The following is a 19091-nucleotide window of genomic DNA, read 5'->3' on the forward strand; positions in this document are numbered from 1 at the left end:
GCCATCACTCTCTGCGCATGCCTGTGTGCTGAGGCCTTTTTTCGTCCTTAGGGTAATTCGTGTTCCTAAGTAGGCGCTTAGGCCACGGTTTGGGGTTTGACCGGGAACGACACCTCCTCCTTGGCCACGAATGGTTCTTGTGTTTGTCCTTTAGGTCTAAAATCAGCTTCCTTCCCTTCCGTGTGCTCTTGCTTCAGGCACTGACTACTCCCTCTGTGTTTTACTGTTGTAGGCAGCTCACAGCTGATCCACGAGGGGGACATTGCCATCCGCCCAGGCCGCAGTGCCCTCGTATGTCCAGACAACAGCTGCTTCTGGCCGAAATCCAGTGATGGGACTGTCCCTGTGCCCTACACCCTCGATCCCACTTACAGTGAGTTCACTTTTATACCAAGGCCCAACCTTGTCTTGAACTGAAACCTTTCCAGGTTGCTTCCCCTTATGTGAGCCTCTCCTTTCCTCTGTTGTCCCTCAGGTGCTGAAGATGTGGCTACCATTACCAATGCAATGAGTGAGTTTGCAACAGTGACCTGCATCCGCTTTGTGACCCACACGGTGGAACCAAATTACCTGCAGATCCTTCCTGATAGTGGGTAAGAGCACATGACACCCTAAGGACTGACCCTACATTCAGCACCAAACCAGGTAGGGGTCCATCAGATAGACTCATTACCCCCAGACCCTGCCTGTGGATGGGTAAGAGCACATGACACCCTAAGGACTGACCCTACATTCAGCATCAAACCAGGTAGGGGTCCATCAGATAGACTCATGACCTCCAGATACTTTCTGCGGATGGGTAAGAGTACATGTCACCCTAAGGACTGACCCTACATTCAGCATCAAACCAGGTAGCGCTCCATCAGATAGACTCATGACCTCCAGATACTTTCTGCGGATGGGTAAGAGTACATGGCACCCTAAGGACTGACCCTACATTCGGCATCACATCAGATAGGGCTCCATCAGATAGACTCATGACCTCCAGATACTTTCTGCGGATGGGTAAGAGTACATGGCACCCTAAGGACTGACCCTACATTCGGCATCACATCAGATAGGGCTCCATCAGATAGACTCAGTACCTCCAGACCCTGCCTGTGGATGGGTAAGAGTACATGACACCCTAAGGACTGACCCTACATTCGGCATCACATCAGATAGGGCTCCATCAGATAGACTCAGTACCTCCAGATACTTTCTGCGGATGGGTAAGAGTACATGGCACCCTAAGGACTGACCCTACATTCAGCATCACATCAGATAGGGCTCCATCCGATAGACTCAGTACCTCCAGATACTTTCTGCGGATGGGTAAGAGTACATGGCACCCTAAGGACTGACCCTACATTCAGCATCACACCAGATAGGGATCCATGAGATAGACCCATGACCTCCAGATACTTTGTGCGGCGGGGTAAGAGTACAGGACACCCAAAGGACTGACCCTACATTCAGCATCACACCAGATCCATCCCATAGACTCATGACCTTCAGACCCTGCCGGTGGATGGGTAAGAGAACAGGACACCCTAAGGACTGACCCTACATTCAGCATCACACCAGATAGGGCTCCATCAGATAGACTCATGACCTTCAGACCCTGCATGTGGATGGGTAAGAGCACAGGACACACCAAGGACTGAACGTAGATATTTAGTTTAGAATAATATGTCTATACTCTTGATCGTTTTAGGTCAATATAAAAAACAACTTGATAACATGGTACAAAACCCTAAAAAGAACAATTACCTTACGTCGGCTGCAAGCCCTCAGTTAGTGATCATCACTGAACTGCTAACTACCACCTAGTGACCCTCTATGATTTTTGTTGCCTCAGAGAATGACCATCCATGTTCTGTGGGCTCTCACTGAGGTATCCTCAGGGGTTGTGTTCTCTACGTGTGAGGCCATTCATGGGTCCAGGACTGTCCATGATGACCCTCTTTGGATTGCGGACTAACAGTGAAAGACCCCTCATGTGTGGTGGATTTTAAATGATAGACCAATCATGGGCTGTTTGTTCTTGGTGAGAGATGGTCCTCCACGGGGTGTGAGCACTCATCAAAGGGCTGTCCGTGGTCTGTGGCGTGTTAGTGATAGATCCTCTACTGAGATATGACCCTCAAGGGCTGAAATCTATCAGTGGGAAATGCCCGTCTATTGGCAGTAGAAATTAAGTGAAAGACTTTCCATGGGCAGTAGACTCTCAGTAAAAGACTTTCCATGGGCAGTTGACTCGCAGTAAAAGGCTTTCCATGGGCAGTAGACTCTCACTGAAAGGCTTTCCATGGGCAGTGGACTCTCAGTGAAAGACTTTCCATGGGCAGTAGACTCTCAGTAAAAGGATTTCCGTGGGCAGTAGACTCTCAGTGAAAGACTTTCCATGGGCAGATGATTCTCAGTGAAAGGCTTTCCATGGGCAGGAGACTCTCAGTAAAATGCTTTCCATGGGCAGTAGACTCTCACTAAAAGGCTTTCCATGGGCAGTAGACTCTCAGTAAAAGGCTTTCCATGGGCAGTAGACTCTCGCTGAAAAGCTTTCCATGGGCAGTGGACTCTCAGTGAAAGATTTTCCATGGGCAGTGGACTCTCAGTGAAAGACTTTCCATGGGCAGTAGACTCACAGTAAAAGGCTTTCCATGGGCAGTAGACTCTCGCTGAAAAGCTTTCCATGGGCAGTGGACTCTCAGTGAAAGATTTTCCATGGGCTGTAGACTCTCAGTGAAAGACTTTCCATGGGCAGATGATTCTCAGTGAAAAGCTTTCCATGGTCAGTAGACTCTCAGTAAAATGCTTTCCATTGGCAGTAGACTCTCACTGAAAGGCTTTTCATGGGCAGTGTATTCTCAGTGAAAGGCTTTCCATGGGCAGTAGACTCTCAATGATAGACTTTCGATGGGCAGTAGACTCTCAGTAAAAGGCTTTCAATGGGCAGTAGACTCTCACTGAAAGGTTTTCTATGGGAAGTAGACTCTCAGTAAAAGGCTTTCCATGGGCAGTAGACTCTCAGTGAAAGACTTTCCATGGGCAGTAGACTCTCAGTAAAAGGCTTTCCATGAGCAGTAGACTCTCGCTGAAAAGCTTTCCATGGGCAGTGGACTCTCAGTGAAAGATTTTCCATGGGCAGTGGACTCTCAGTAAAAGACTTTCCATGGGCAGTAGACTCTCAGTAAAAGGCTTTCCATGGGCAGTTGACTCTCAGTAAAAGCCTTTCCATGGGCAGTAGACTCTCACTGAAAGGCTTTCCATGGGCAGTGGACTCTCAGTGAAAGATTTTCCATGGGCAGTGGACTCTCACTGAAAGGCTTTCCATGGGCAGTAGACTCTCAGTAAAAGGCTTTCCATGGGCAGTAGACTCTCGCTGAAAAGCTTTCCATGGGCAGTGGACTCTCAGTGAAAGATTTTCCATGGGCAGTGGACTCTCAGTGAAAGACTTTCCATGGGCAGTAGACTCTCAGTAAAAGGCTTTCCGTGGGCAGTAGACTCTCAGTGAAAGACTTTCCATGGGCAGTAGACTCTCACTAAAAGGCTTTCCATGGGCAGTAGACTCTCAGTAAAAGGCTTTCCATGGGCAGTAGACTCTCGCTGAAAAGCTTTCCATGGGCAGTGGACTCTCAGTGAAAGATTTTCCATGGGCAGTGGACTCTCAGTGAAAGACTTTCCATGGGCAGTAGACTCTCAGTAAAAGGCTTTCCGTGGGCAGTAGACTCTCAGTGAAAGACTTTCCATGGGCAGATGATTCTCAGTGAAAGGCTTTCCATTGGCAGTAGATTCTCAGTAAAATGCTTTCCATGGGCAGTAGACTCTCACTGAAAGGCTTTTCATGGGCAGTGTACTCTCAGTGAAAGGCTTTCCATGGGCAGTAGACTCTCAATGATAGACTTTCGATGGGCAGTAGACTCTCAGTAAAAGGCTTTCAATGGGCAGTAGACTCTCACTGAAAGGTTTTCTATGGGAAGTAGACTCTCAGTAAAAGGCTTTCCATGGGCAGTAGACTCTCAGTGAAAGACTTTCCATGGGCAGTAGACTCTCAGAAAAAGCCTTTCCATGGGCAATAGACTCTCGCTGAAAGGCTTTCCATGGGAAGTGGACTCTCAGTGAAAGACTTTCCATAGGCAGTGGACTGTCAGTAAAAGGCTTTCCATGGGCAGTAGATCTCAGTAAAAAGCTTTCCCTGAACAGTAGACTGTCACTGAAAGGCTTTCCATGGGCAATAGACTCTCGCTGAAAGGCTTTCCATGGGAAGTGGACTCTCAGTGAAAGACTTTCCATAGGCAGTGGACTCTCAGTGAAAGACTTTCCATGGGCAGTAGACTCTCAGTAAAAGGCTTTCCATGGGCAGTAGATCTCAGTAAAAATCTTTCCCTGAACAGTAGACTGTCACTGAAAGGCTTTCCATGGGCAGTGGACTCTCAGTGAAAGACCTGCGATGGGCAGTAGACTCTCAGTGAAATACCTTTCGATGGCAATGGACTCTCAGTGAAAGATTATCCATGGGCAATGGACTCTCAGTGATAGACTTTCCATGGGCAGGGGACTCTCAGTCAAAGGCTTTCCATGGGCAGTAGACTCTGAGTGAAAGACTTTCCATGGGCAGATGACTCTCAGTGAAAGGCGTTCCATGGGCAGTAGACTCAGAGTGAAAGACTTTCCATGGGCAGATGACTCTCAGTGAAAAGCTTTGCAAGGAATGGGCAATGGACTCTCAGTGAAAGGATTTCCATGGGCAATGGACTCTCAGTGAAAGACTTTCCACGGGCAGTAGACTCCTAGTAAAAGGCTTTCCATGGGCAGTAGACTCTCAGTGAAAGACTTTCCATGGGCAGTCAACTCTCAGTGAAAGACTTTCCATGGGCAGTAGACTCTCAGAAAAAGCCTTTCCATGGGCAATAGATTCTCGCTGAAAGGCTTTCCATGGGAAGTGGACTCTCAGTGAAAGACTTTCCATAGGCAGTGGACTCTCAATGAAAGACTTTCCATGGGCAGTAGACTCTCAGTAAAAGGCTTTCCATGGGCAGTAGATCTCAGTAAAAAGCTTTCCCTGAACAGTAGACTGTCACTGAAAGGCTTTCCATGGGCAGTGGACTCTCAGTGAAAGACCTGCGATGGGCAGTAGACTCTCAGTGAAACACCTTTCCGATGGCAATGGACTCTCAGTGAAAGATTATCCATGGGCAATGGACTCTTAGTGATAGACTTTCCATGGGCAGGGGACTCTCAGTCAAAGGCTTTCCATGGGCAGTAGACTCTGAGTGAAAGACTTTCCATGGGCAGATGATTCTCAGTGAAAGGCTTTCCATGGGCAGTAGACTCTGAGTGAAAGACTTTCCATGGGCAGATGACTCTCAGTGAAAGGCTTTCCATGGGCAGTAGACTCTGAGTGAAAGACTTTCCATGGGCAGATGACTCTCAGTGAAAAGCTTTGCATGGAATGGGCAATGGACTCTCAGTGAAAGGCTTTCCATGGGCAATGGACTCTCAGTGAAAGACTTTCCACGGGCAGTAGACTCCTAGTAAAAGGCTTTCCATGGGCAGTAGACTCTCAGTGAAAGACTTTCCATGGGCAGTCGACTCTCAGTGAAAGACTTTCCATGGGCAGTGGACTCTCAGTGAAAGACTTTCCATGGGCAGTAGAGTCTCACTGAAGGGCTTTCCATGGGCAGTAGACTCTCAGTAAAAGGTTTTCTATGGGCAGTAGACACATAATAAAAGCCACTTATTGGACCCTATTTTTTCTAACATTCAATCTCTGATTGCCTCTCAACCTATTCCCTTACCCTGGTCCGAACATTTCCTGCTAACATTCACGTGGGTTAGGCAGGAAACAAATCCGCTAGTTAAGAAAACAAATAAGCTCATCCGGACCTGGTCCAATCTACTGTGGAATGTGTGGGAGAATGAATTGGAAACCCCTAGACCCACACTTCATCAGAGTCCCACAATTGCTAATGACTCCTTTAACAGCTGGCTAGAGTCCTTGTTAGATATCATTCTCCCAAAAAAAACAGACACAGATGAAAACTGGTTCCAAGAAAAACCCTTGGTACTCTTCAGGACTCCGGAAGCTCAAACAAGAGTGTAAAGTACTCGAAAGGAAATGGAGAAAAGACTTCTCATCTATCAATAAAGTTATATACCTGGAAGCTATTAAACGCTACAAAGTAGAGATAAATCTGCGCAAAGTAATTACTATCAGGAACTCTCCGCGTGAAATTTTCTTGATTGCTAAATCACTTTTGACACCTTCTGCTCCTTCACTGGCCTTAGATAATCCTCAATCTTGGTGTAATCAGCTAGCGGAATTCTTTTCAGTAAAAATTCAAACCATCTATAAATCTTTCCCTATGGAAAGAGATATGCGGCTGGTACATCAAACCGATCCAATGCAGGAGCAAGTTTCACTGGAAGAATTTCCCCTATTGGATGAGGTCTCCTTAGCTGAAATTTTAACTCATCTTAAATCTGGCACACCCTCTGACTCAGCTCCACCCAATGTTCTTCTTAAGATTAGGAAGACCATTTCTCCAGTCTTAGTTGACCTGATTAATGCCTCCTTCCTTACAGGTATCGTACATTCCCTGTGAAAGAGGGCAATGGTCAAGGCCCTGTTGAAGAAGCCCAATCTGGATCCGGAAGACTGGGCGAATTATCGACCTTTATCCCTGCTCCCTGGCATTAGTAAAATTGCCGAGAAACATGTAAACTCTGTCCTGTCGAGCTTTTTGGAAAACAATGATCCGCTGCATTCCTCTCAAACAGGTTTCAGATCGCAGCCAGGCACTGAGACCTCCCTTCTGTCTGTTTTGGAGGAAACTAGGAAGATTCTTGACAACGGAGGCTGCGCTGTAATTATTTTATTAGATCTCAGCGCATTCTTCGATACTGTCAACCAATCGCTCTTGATCAGCAGACTTGGAGGCATTTGGGTTAGAGGTATTGCACTGAAGTGGCTGCAGTCTTTTCTGGAAGATAGAGTTTTTTCTGTCTTTGAGGAAGACTGTACCTCTGATCCGGTACCTCTTACCTGCGGAGACCCTTAGGACTCTGCATTAAGCCCCACCCTGTTCAACGTCTACCTGAGTTCACTAACTCATATTGTCTCCCCATTTGGGGTGCAGAGTGTCACCTATGCGGATGATACTCAGTTAGTCGTGTCCTTGAACAAAAATGACAACTCAGGGGGGGCTCTTACGTCCTGTCTAGAAAACGTGGCCAGCTGGATGGATGCCTCCTATTTGAATGGAGCTAAAACAGAAATTATGCTTCTTGGCAAGGCGAACCCTCTGAATATAGACTCTTGGTGGCCTATCAGCCTAGGACCCCCCCCCCACTTAGAAAAAGTCCATAAAAAGTCTAGGAGTCGTACTTTATGTTAATCTAGATTTTAAGCAACAGGCGTGGAAAGTTGCAGGCACCTGCTACGGCCTTCTGTGGATGATCAGGAAAATTCTCCCCCAGAAGACTGTTAGCACAAGCACTAATCCTGTCGAGGCTGGACTATGCGAATGCTATATATCTCGGAGCTCCGTTGTCCACCACTAAAATTCTACAGACTGTTCAAAATTGTGCAGCACGGCTTCTATTAAATGTTCTGAAACGTACCTCAGCCAAATCTGCCTTAGTCTCATTACACTACCTTCCATTCCAAGAAAGGATTCAATTTAAGACTTTGTGCATTGCACATAAATCATTGGCAGGAAAAGGATCCCGGTTGATTCAGACTATGGTTCACCCCTATCAACCCAAAAGAGTCCTAAGATCAGAGGGTAAACACCTGTTAATAGTCCCAAAAGTTAAACGTACAAGATGTGGAGGCCGTATGTTTTCATATTGTGTTGCCAAGCTGTGGAATCAGGTTCCTCTCTATATTCGCTCTCAACTTAACCACTGTCACTTTCGAAAACAGTTAAAAACCTTTCTCTTCCCCTGATATGTTCTGAATCGGATCTAGTGCCTTTTTAGCGCGGGGATGCCTTCGGGTAACCAGGCGCTCTATAAATGCTTCCTCATTCCTCATTCACTGAAAGGCTTTCCATGGGAAGTAGACTCTCAGTAAAAGGGTTTCCATGGGTAGTAGACTCTTACTGAAAGGCTTTCCATGGGCAGTAGACTCTGAGTGAAAGGGTTTCCAAGGGCAGTAGTCTCTCACTGAAAGGCTTTCCATGGGCAGTGGATTCTCAGTGAAAGATTTTCCATGGGCAGTAGACTCTCAGTAAAAGGCTTTCAATGGGCAATGAACTCTCCGTCATACACGTTCCATGGGCATGGGACTCTCACTCAAAGGCTTTCCATGGGCAGTAGACTCTGAGTGAAAGACTTTCCATGGCCAGATGATTCTCAGTGAAAGGCTTTCCATGGGCAGTAGACTCTGAGTGAAAGACTTTCCATGGGCAGATGATTCTCAATGAATGGCTTTTCATGAAATGGGCAATGGACTCTCAGTGAAAGGCTTTCCATGGGCAATGGACTCTGAGTGAAAGGCATTCCATGGACAATGGACTCTCAGTGAAAGACTTTCCAAGGGCAGATGACTCTCAGTGAAACACTTTCCATGGACAATTGACTCTCAGTGAAATGCTTTCCATGGGCAGGGCACTCTCAGTGAAACACTTTCCGTGGGCAATGGACTCTCAGTGAAAGACTATCCATGGGCAATGGACTCTTAGTGATAGACTTTCCATGGGCAGGAGACTCTCAGTCAAAGGCTTTCCATGGGCAGGAGACTCTCAGTCAAAGGCTTTCCATGGGCAGTAGACTCTGAGTGAAAGGCTTTCCATAGGCAGATGACTCTGAAAGGCTTTCCATGGGCAGTAGACACTGAGTCAAAGACTTTCCATGGGCAGATGACTCTCAGTGAAAGGCTTTCCATGGACAATGGCCTCTCCATGAAAGACTTTCAATGGGCAGGGCACTCTCAGTGACAGGCTTTCACTGTGATGTGGATTTAGTGGTGGGCATTTCATGGAGTTTCACCTCTCTGTGAGAAATAATACCAAATGTATTTTGACCTCTCAATGACAGTATATCGTAAGGATCTGTGGACTCTGTGTGATAAATCTGCAGTTCCATGTATTCCCATCTATTGTTTAGGCTCTCAATACTGTACACTACTGGACTATAAATAGCTTAGAGGGTCTGATGTCTGGATCCCGTATGTTTTGTTAATTTCCTAGAGATGTCGATGGCTCGATCCTGTGGGCTTTGTTCATTCCCTAGAGGTTCTGATGGCTGTAACCTGTATGCTTTGTTAATTCCCTAGAGGTACTTATGACTGAATCATGTATACATTGTTCAGTCCCTGGAGGTTCTGATGGCTGGATCCTCTGTGCTTTGTTAATTTCCTAGAGGTTCTTATGGCTGGATCCTGTATGCTTTGTTCATTTAGTAGAGGTTGTTATGGATGGATCCTGTGTGCTTTGTTAATTTCCTAGAGGTTCTGATGGCTGGATCCTGTATGCTTTTCCCTTTCCCTAGAGGTTCTGATGGCGGTAACCTGTATATTTTGTTCACTCACTAGAGGTTCTGATGGCTGAATCCTGTATGCTTTGTCCATTCCCTAGAGGTTATGATGGCTGCCACCTGTATGCTTTGTTCATTTCCCTAGAGGTTCTGATGGCTCTATCCTGTGTGTTTTGTTCATTATAGAGGTTTTGATGTCTGGATCCTGTGTGCTTTGTTCATTCCCTAAAGATTCTGAGGCTGAATCCTGTATGCTTTGTTCAGTCCCTAAAGGTTCTGACGTCTGGATTGTGTGTGCTTTGTTAATTTCCTAGAGGTTATGATGGCTGGATCCAGTGTGCTTTGTTCATTCCCTAGAGGTTCTGATGGCTGGATCCTGTATCCCTTGTCCGTTCCCTAGAGGTTCTGATGGCTGGATCCTGTATGTTTTGGTCATTCCCCAGAGGTTCTAATGGCTGTATCCTGTATGCTTTGTCCATTCACTAGAAGTTCTGATGGCTGGATCCTGAATGCTTTGTTCATTCCCTAGAGGTTCTGACGGCTGGATTCTGTATGCTTTGTTCAGTCCATAGATGTTCTGCATGCTGGATCCTGAATGCTTTTTTCATTCCCTAGAGGTTCTGACGGCTGGATCCTGAATGCTTTGTTCATTCCCTAGAGGTTCTGACGGCTGGATCCTGTATGCTTTGTTCATTCCATAGATGTTCTGCCTGCTGGATCCTGTATGCTTTGTACATTCCCTACTGTTGTGATGACTGGATCCTGTATGCTTTGTTCATTCCGTAGAGGTTCTGATGGCTGGATCCTCTATGCTTTGTTCTTTTACTAGGAGTTCTGATGTCTGGATCTTGTGTGCTTTGTTCATTCCCTGAGGTTCTGATGGCTGGATCCTGTATGCTTTTCTCTTTCCCTAGAGGTGCTGATGGCTGTATCCTGTATGTTTTGTTCACTCACTAGAGGTTCAGATGGCTGAATCCTGTATGCTTTGTTCATTCAATAGAGGTTCTAACGGCTGGATCCTGTATGCTTTGTCCATTCCCTAGAGGTTCTGCTGGATGGATACTGTATGCTTTGTTCATTCCCTAGAGGTTATGATGGCTGTATCCTGTATGCTTTTTTTGTTTCCCCAGAGGTTCTGATGTCTGGATCCTGTATGCTGTGTTCATTCCCTAGAGGTTCTAATGGCTGGATTATGTATGCTTTATTCATTCCCTAGAGGTTCTGATGGCTGGATCATGTATGCATTGTTCATTCCCTAGAGGTTCTGATGGCTGGATCCTGTATGCTTTGTTCATTCCATAGATGTTCTGCATGCTGGATCCTGTACGCTTTGTTCATTCCCTAGATGTTCTGATGGCTTGATCCTGTATGCATTGTTAATTCCCTAGAGGTTCTGATGGCTGGCTCCTGTATGCCTAGTTCATTCCATGGAGGTCCTGATGGCTGTATCCTGTATGCTTTGTCCATTCCCTGGAGGTTCTGATTGTGGGATCCTGTATTCTTTGTTCATTATAGAGGTTCTGATGGCTGTATCCTGTATGCATTGTCAATTCCCTAGAGGTTCTGATGGCTGGATCCTATATGCTTTGTTCATTCCCTAGAGGTTCTGATGGCTAGATACTGTGTACTTTGTTTATTTCCTAGAGGTTCCGATGGCTGTATCCTGTATGCTTTGTTCATTCCCTAGAGGTTCTGATGGCTGTATTCTGGATGCTTTGTTCATTCCCAAGAGGTTCTGATGGCTAGATGCTGTATGCTTTGTTCCTTCCCTAGAGGTTTGTGGCTGTATCCTGTATGCATTGTTAATTCCCTAGAGGTTCTGATGGCTGGATCCTGTATGCTTTGTTCATTCTTAGAAGTTCTGATGGCTGTATCCTGTATTCTTTGTTAATTCCCTACATGTTCTGATGGCTGGATCCTGTATGCTTGGTTCATTCCCTACAGGTACTGATGGCTGTATCCTTTATGCTTTGTTCCTTCCCTAGAGGTTCTGATGGCTGGATCCTGTATGCTTTGTTCATTCCCTAGAGGTTCTGATGGCTAGATACTGTATGCTTTGTTCATTCCCTAGAGGTTCTGATGACTGGATCCTGTATGCTTTGTTAATTCCCTAGAGGTTCTGATGGCTGGATCCTGTATGCTTTGTTAATTCCGTAGAGGTTCTGATGGCTGTATCCTGTACGCTTTGTTCATTCCCTAGAGGAACTGATTGCTGTATCCTGTATGCTTTGTTCATTCCCTAGATGTTATGATGGCTGGATCCTGTGTGCTTTGTTAATTCCCTAGAGGGTCTGATGGCTGGATCCTGTGTGCTTTGTTCATTCCCTAGAGGTTCTGATGGCTGGATCCTGTGTGCTTTGTTCATTCCCTAGAGGTTCTGATGGCTGTATCCTGTACGCTTTGTTCATTCCCTAGATGTTCTGATGGCTGGATCCTGTATGCTTGGTTCAGTCCCTACAGGTTCTGATGGCTGTATCCTGTATGCTTTGTTCATTCCCCAGAGGTTATGATGGCTGAATCCTGCATACTTTGTTCATTCCCTAGTGTTGTGATGGGTTCTCACCTCTAGGCTCTCCGTCCGTCTGTCTGTGTGTTCCGGTGTATTTCTGTCAGTGAATCACGTGTCCCTCAAATAGAATCAGCACCAGATGTGTTCCACTCACTGAAGCTCTAACTCTTTAGCTGAAAGAAGTCCTCCTGGACAGTTCTGAGGGTGGCCACTGATGTCTGAATGTGATACTCTGCTTACAGTTGTTTCAATAAACTGTGAAGATTTTAACAAGATTTCTGGGTCAGTCAGTGATTACTGGGCAGTGTCAGTGGTTGGTGCCTACTGTGCCCCATCTTTTACCGCTGGTTTCACTGGACCACAGGTTCCATTGCACCACAACTGAATAACTAAGTTACTCCAGTTGTACCTGTGACTGCTTAAGAGCAGCAAGGCTGAGTAGCCAAGGCTTGCTCCAAGAGGCGGTTGAGGGTTTGGACCTCACAGTACAATAAAAGTGATTGCATATGATAAATGGAAAATCCAGTAAAAAGGCTATTTTGTTAATTTTGAATTGGAATTGTATTTACAGACAGGAAAGCAAGGGTGTTGACATAGAGAGCACCTAAAACACAGAGGTTCTTAGCTGCTCATATGGCCAAAATTCAACCTCAAGGAGCACCCTAGCATGCTTCTAGAGTGTCAGTGCAGTTGGAGTCCTTGCGAAGTGTTATCCTATAGGCGATGTTATGCTGTTCTCTGCTACGGACAGGAATGGGTCTTCACGCTTTCAATATGGTGGTGTTTATAATCCTCCTGCTCAAAGGAGCAATGGTGCCAGACTAAGTGCTACAGTGCATCAGCCTGACTTTGATCTGTCTGATGTTTGACTGGCCAGGTCTCTCTATGCAATGTCCATCACAACACGAGCATTAGGGGGTCTCAGGGTCTTTTGCTGCACGAAAATGTTGGGCCTTGCAGAAAAGAGATGTACTGTATATTCTAGTCCTACCCATAGATCCATGAGGTCTAAATGCAAATATTCCAGAGGCGGAAACAAGTACACAAAAGATAAAGGCATCCTGAAGGAACTCATCATTTTAGGACACCACTCTCAAGGCATGTGCTTTTACAGGTGCGCAACTCACATGTAACATGCCACAAGCAGCCAGAACACTGACCGCATTGGAGTATGGATCCCAGTTATGGGGGACTGAGCAGAATTACCCATGGGCAGCTGGTAGATCTGTCCCCCCAGGCAGACAATTCTCACAAATTCAATTCAATTCATGACATTTATAGAGTGCACAGCTACCTCCAGGGAGGTGTCCAAGGCGCTAGCGGAAAGCTCATGAAAGTGATGGGAGAATTGTTAGATTACACAGCCATAAGAGAGGTTATCAAACAGAAAGGATTTGAGATTGAGTCTGAGGACCGATTCCGAAGGGCTACAGCGCAGACTGATGTGGAGTCCACTGGGAGAAAATATCACAGGGTAGGCCAGAAATGAATCAGGATGGTGCAGGATGACACAGCTTTCCTCTGGATGCAAGGTCTTTCATTACAACCTAGCCTGCACATTGTCTTTTCCTAGAACCCCTCTTCCCTTGCAGATAGCCACAGTCGGAGAGGAGACACCGAGGCAGATCCCTTGTATGTAGTAGGATTGTAATATTTCTTCTCTAAAGGTGCCATTGCAGTAATTTATATGTCTCCCTGGTCCATCTTCTCCCCTAGGTGCTGGTCATACATCGGGAAGACAGGCGGAGGTCAGGCGGTATCTCTCTCCGGAGGATGTATGTCTAGAGGAACCATCCAGCATGAGCTGAACCACGCCCTGGGCTTCTACCACGAGCAGAACCGCAGCGACCGCGACAACTATGTGACCATCATGACGGAGAACATCGCTCCCGGTCAGTGTCACTCTGGGGCTCTGTATACCACTGAGAGGGAAAACTGAGTACAACTCAGATTCCGGATGGGCACACCTTGGCACTGATTTAGACACCTGATTGGTTCAGCTTAGGTTTGATCACACATACCCACCCGTTCTACCAATCTGACACCTGGTTACGGTGACCAGTATTTGTTACTGTCACAGTCTGGTGTCCTTTTTGGAAACGCTACCACTGCTGAGGGCATTAACTGGAGCAATGCTTCATTTGAAACTATATATTCTTTGCCCGCATAAAGCTTGCCTGGCACAGGATAAATGGTGACCCCTGTTTAAAATGCATTTTTCTGAAATCGATAAAGAGGATCAGAGACTCCTAACAGCAGAGCCCGCTTCAGAGACACGGGGTCCAGATTTATACGGAAGTGTTCAGCCTGAGTTGCTGGGCTGCATTGTGTGAGTGAAATACTATGAAGTGGCGCTGCTGTGCTGCCTCCCAGCGTGGGTGGCAGACTTTAGGCAGGCATGAACCAACACAGAGACCCTTGCACCATAGTGCTAGAATGTTTTCATTGTCTGAAGCACAGACTTTGTGCTGAAAAGGGTCCCTTCCAGTACAAAAACTATGCTTTAAGACTTTTCCCACTTTGTACGTGTGCTGTACAATGGAGCAACATGCAAAGTGGGAAAAACAAGAAGAAATGAAAATATTTCACCCTGTTACGCTTGCCTTGAGGAGGCACAGGATTTTGGCCCAAACCTCTGTTTACAGTGTATTGTAGATATGGATTTATGTCAAAACCCATGGGTGATAGCATAGTAACACCTGTGCATCACCCATAGAACACCCCCTTGACGCAGAGAAATGCAAGGCAGTGCAAAGCATGACTTTTTGTTACTTTCAATCAATCAATCAGGGGTTTATAAAGCGCACTACTCACCCGTGAGGGTCTCAAGGCAATGGGGGGTGGGGGGAGGGAACTCAAGATCAGTTGAAGAGCCAGGTCTTGAGGTCCTTCCTGAAAGTGTGCAGGGTTGGGGAGCATCTGATGTTCACCGGGAGCTCATTCCAGGTCTTGGCTGCAATGTGGGAGAAAGCTCTCCCGCCTGTTCTGTTCTTGCGAATCTGCCAGGACGAGGTCGGCGGACCGGAGGTTTCTCTTGGGTACGTGGAAGCATTCTGGATGGTCTGTAGTCTGTGAAGGAGAGATCTGTTGATTCCAACGTATGCATGGGTGACGGTCTTTCTGCAGTCGGGGGGGATCCATTTGAAGGTCTTGCAGCGGTTGCGCAGGCAGTTGAAGCTAGTGGAAGCAACGGCGTTGACCTGGCAGTTCATGTAGAGGGAAGAGTCGAGGATGATGTTGAGGTTGCGTGTGTGGTCTGTAAGAGTGGGTGGGTTCCCGAAGGCGGAGGGCCACCAGGAGTTGTCCAAGGCGGAGTTGCAGGGTCCGAGGATGAGGACCTCGGTCTTCTCCGAGTTAAGCTTAAGGCAGCTGTCCTTCATCCAGGTTGCCACGTTCTTCATCCCTCCTGGAAGCAGAGTCTGGTGTCGTCGGGATTCTTCGTGAGTGAGTGGATGAGTTGGGTGTCGTCTGCGTAGGACACGATGCTGAGCCCATGCTGTCTGACGATGGCGGCGAGGGGGGCCATGTAGATGTTGAAGAGCGTGGGGCTGAGTGATGAGGCCTGGGGCACTCCGCAGTTGATGTCAGTGGGTTTAGAGAGGAAGGGAGGGAGTCTGATCCACTGGGTTCTGCCAGACAGAAAGGATCGGATCCAGTCAAGGGCAGCTCCCTGTATCCCAGCGTCGTGAAGTCTGGCTGCAAGGGTGCGATGAGAGATGGTGTCGAAGGCTGCAGAGAGGTCAAGAAGGATGAGGGCCACGGTGTGTCCCTGGTCGAGTAGCATGCGGATGTCATCTGTGGCAGCGAGGAGAGCGGTCTCGGTGCTGTGGTTATTGCGGAATTCGGACTGAGAGGTGTCTAGGATGGAGTTCTCTTCAATGAAGGTGGTCAGTTGAGCCTTCGGTGACTTTGGCTACAAAAGGGAGAGAGATAGGCCAGTAGTCCTCAGGTCCGTTGGGTCGGCCGTGGGAATCTTCAGGAGGAGTTTAACCTCCGCCCGCTTCCAGTCGTCTGGGAAGATGCCAGACGTGAGGGAGGCGTTGATGGTCCGTCCAAGTTCGGGTGCAATGGCGGCGGCACCCCTGTGGAATATGTGTGGTGGGCAGGGGTCCGTGGGGGCTCCTGAGTGGGTTTTATGCATGGTCGCGGTGATGTGTTCGACGGACGCGGGCTTCCAGGTCGAGATCGTTGGCTGATCGGCCGCGATGAGGGGGGGTTATGTTCCTCGTCGGTTCACTGAAATTGTCGTAGAGGTCCTTGATCTTATGGTGGAAGTATGTGCTGAGCTTGTCGCAGAGTTGCTGGGAAGGAGTGACGTCCGTGGCTTCGCTGAGTGGCTTCGCTGGGTGGCTTCGCTGGGTGGTTTCGCTGGGTGGCTTTGTGAGCTGCTGTATGACGCTGAATAGTTCCTTGGCGTTGGTCGCGTTGGACTGGATTTTGTCCTTTATGAAGGTCCGTTTGGAGTCTTTTATGTACTGGTGGTATACCTTCAGGGTGCTCCTGTGGTTGTTCCGTGCTTCCGTGGTTTTTTGGTTTCACCAGGTTTTCTCTAGGTGTCTGCACGAGCGTCTGGCTTCCTGTAATTTAGTGGTGAACCAGGCGGCCTTCAGCGGACGTTGCTTGGTGGGGTTCCGGAGGGGTGCGAGTATGTCGGCGCAGCGGGCGATCCAGCGGTGGAGTTCTGTGGCTGTGGAGTAGGTGTCAGTCATGGCGCTGGATTACAATTCAACGCAAATCGCATTTTGCATTGGATTGTAAATCTCACCTGAACACTTTGATGCGGGTTTGAATTAGAAAAGTAATATAAACCCATCACAAAGAATGCGTTGTTAATTGGGCCCAGGGCTGGTTGTGATGTACAGCGCCTTGAAACACCACTCTTCTTACTCCACTATCCCACATACAAATAATGGTTTGTCTTTCTACAGTTTTTTCATCCTCCGATTGCACGGCACCACAAAAAGCCTCCGCTGTATTCCCAAAAGTGCATGAAAAACTCCCCTCTCCCTTTCATTCGAATGACTATCTCCTTATTTTTCATAATACGCATGTCTCCTCTCTCTGAGCCCAGCCTACTTTATGTCACAGGGATGTTTGCCTTAATCTTTTTTATTGCATTACTGCTAATGTCATCATTTTCTTCCAAATTTTGAACTAGATAAACTCTTCTTTGAAAGTCATACCTGCAAACTAATAATGCCAAACCTCCTCTCTCAGGTATTAATCCCCAAAAATCATCTCCATGAACTCACATACTCGATCCACTTCCTAAATGATCACCACTAACCTCAAATCATTTTCTCTTCCTCAAAGAAACTTTAAATGCTTGGAATGGTTTTCTCGAGAGCACAAGATGTATCCCAGTAACCAACAACCACTGGATTAACCACTAAACCTTGGGTGCCTGGAGCAGCGTGCTCTCCGGCATTAAGTGCTTCAGTGCCTTGTCAAGGATAGTAAACGCTATATAAATGCAGCTACAATTCAGTGGTGCTTTTCTTTAAATAGGATTTGAATTTAGAATTTTACAACTTCTTATCACTTGCTGAAGAGATTAAGGGGGATATTCACAAGAACGTGTGATAACTACCGCAAGAGTAGCGTAACGCAACTCTCAACATTGCAGCCTATCGCGGGAAAACAACCCCAGGCCAACGGGGAATTCACAACAAGGCGGCCCCATGCGATAGTTTTCTGAAACCGCGGCCAATGCCCGCGATACAACCACCTCGACGGAGATAAAAACACAACGCCAAAAAACCTGCGATAGGCCAAAGCGCGATGAGGAAATCAGCAATAAGCAGCGCCAGGCTTGCAACACACACCTGGCAGGTGGGAAAAATCACCATAAAAGTCGAAAAACACCCAAACACAAACTGACCAACACCCAAGCACCATGGAGGCAGCTGGAGCAGGCGCAGAGGACGAGTGCAACACCACAAGCACCCCGGACAACCAGCCCGGAACCTCGGGGACAGGGAAGGGCAAGGACAAGAAGAGGAAGACGAAGTTCAGTCCGCAGGCGAACAGGATCATAGTCACGGAGGTGATGGAACACCATCAACAACTGTTCATCACCTCTAAAGTGTCATTGGGCAACAAAACTGGAATATGGCGGGACATCGTGGACAAGGTAAATGCTGTCGGAGAGCACAAGAGGACTATGGATGAGGTCAAGAGGCGATGGAATGACATCAAGAGAAAGACCAAGGAGAAACTTGCAGCCAACCAGAAGGCAGCAATGCAGACTGGAGGTGGGGGCCCAGCGCAACAGCTCGTGCTGGATGACATGGAGGAGCTGGTGTCTACAGTCATCAGTGTGGACACTGTGGCCGGAGTCGGGGGACTGGATACTGCTCAACAGGACACAACACAACCGGCCACCAGGTACGGGGGGGACGGGTGGAGATGGCCACGATGGCACACATGCACAATCAAGCAGAGCACACCCTCAATTTCTCTGGGTCATCGCCCAGATCTATAGACTGTCACAATGTACAATGCCATGCTGTCTGAATGTCAACATCTACCATGCGGCTACATACATGTGGACACATTGCAATACACCATCTCCCCTTCACATTGCAGGGCCACCGTCAACACCCCCTGCAGAGCAGTCCCAGCCACTCTTCACTCATGACGAGGAGGATAACCCCAGCATCGACGCACAAGCCCTCCCAGACATCATTGACATCATCCGCGACTCACCTCCAGGATCAGGGCTGACTAACTGCATCGAAGAGACTCCATCCACCACACAAACCACCAAGCAGGAGGCACCCACGGCCCCAGCAGTCTCCCAAGACCCCCATGAATAACACACAGCCTTCCAACGCCGTGTGCTGGAGGCCCAGAGGGAGACGGCTGAGCAAGTGCGGGTGGGGTTCGACCTCATGGCCACCAAACTGGACGCCATCCATGGGTGTCTAGGCCCGCTCCATGGTCTCCAACAAGCCCTGACTGACATCGCTGGAGTCCTGACATGGAGAGAAGAATGCCTGTCCGCTCAAAGGGGCACCAGCGATACCAGTCGTGAGCTGGCACACATGCGGAGGCTCATGGAGGACATGGTGCAGATGGAGGCGGAAAGGATGGCAGCCACTGCTGTACATCAGCAAAA

General features: G+C 47.7%; 1 protein-coding gene across 2 annotated transcripts in view; it reads left to right on the forward strand.

Moving 5' to 3' along the window:
• Nucleotides 1-19091, forward strand: part of LOC146830133 (embryonic protein UVS.2-like) — an 81508-nt gene that overhangs the window by 16174 nt on the left and 46243 nt on the right. For both annotated transcript variants that reach the window (XM_085604015.1, XM_085604017.1), the window contains 3 exons: nucleotides 233-373; nucleotides 476-593; nucleotides 13688-13863. In XM_085604015.1, coding sequence (XP_085460141.1) covers nucleotides 233-373; nucleotides 476-593; nucleotides 13688-13863 — 435 coding nt within the window. The remainder of the gene's footprint in view (nucleotides 1-232; nucleotides 374-475; nucleotides 594-13687; nucleotides 13864-19091) is intronic.

The sequence above is a fragment of the Triturus cristatus genome, chromosome 5_1, assembly GCF_964204655.1.
Source record: "Triturus cristatus chromosome 5_1, aTriCri1.1, whole genome shotgun sequence".
NCBI lineage: Eukaryota > Metazoa > Chordata > Amphibia > Caudata > Salamandridae > Triturus > Triturus cristatus.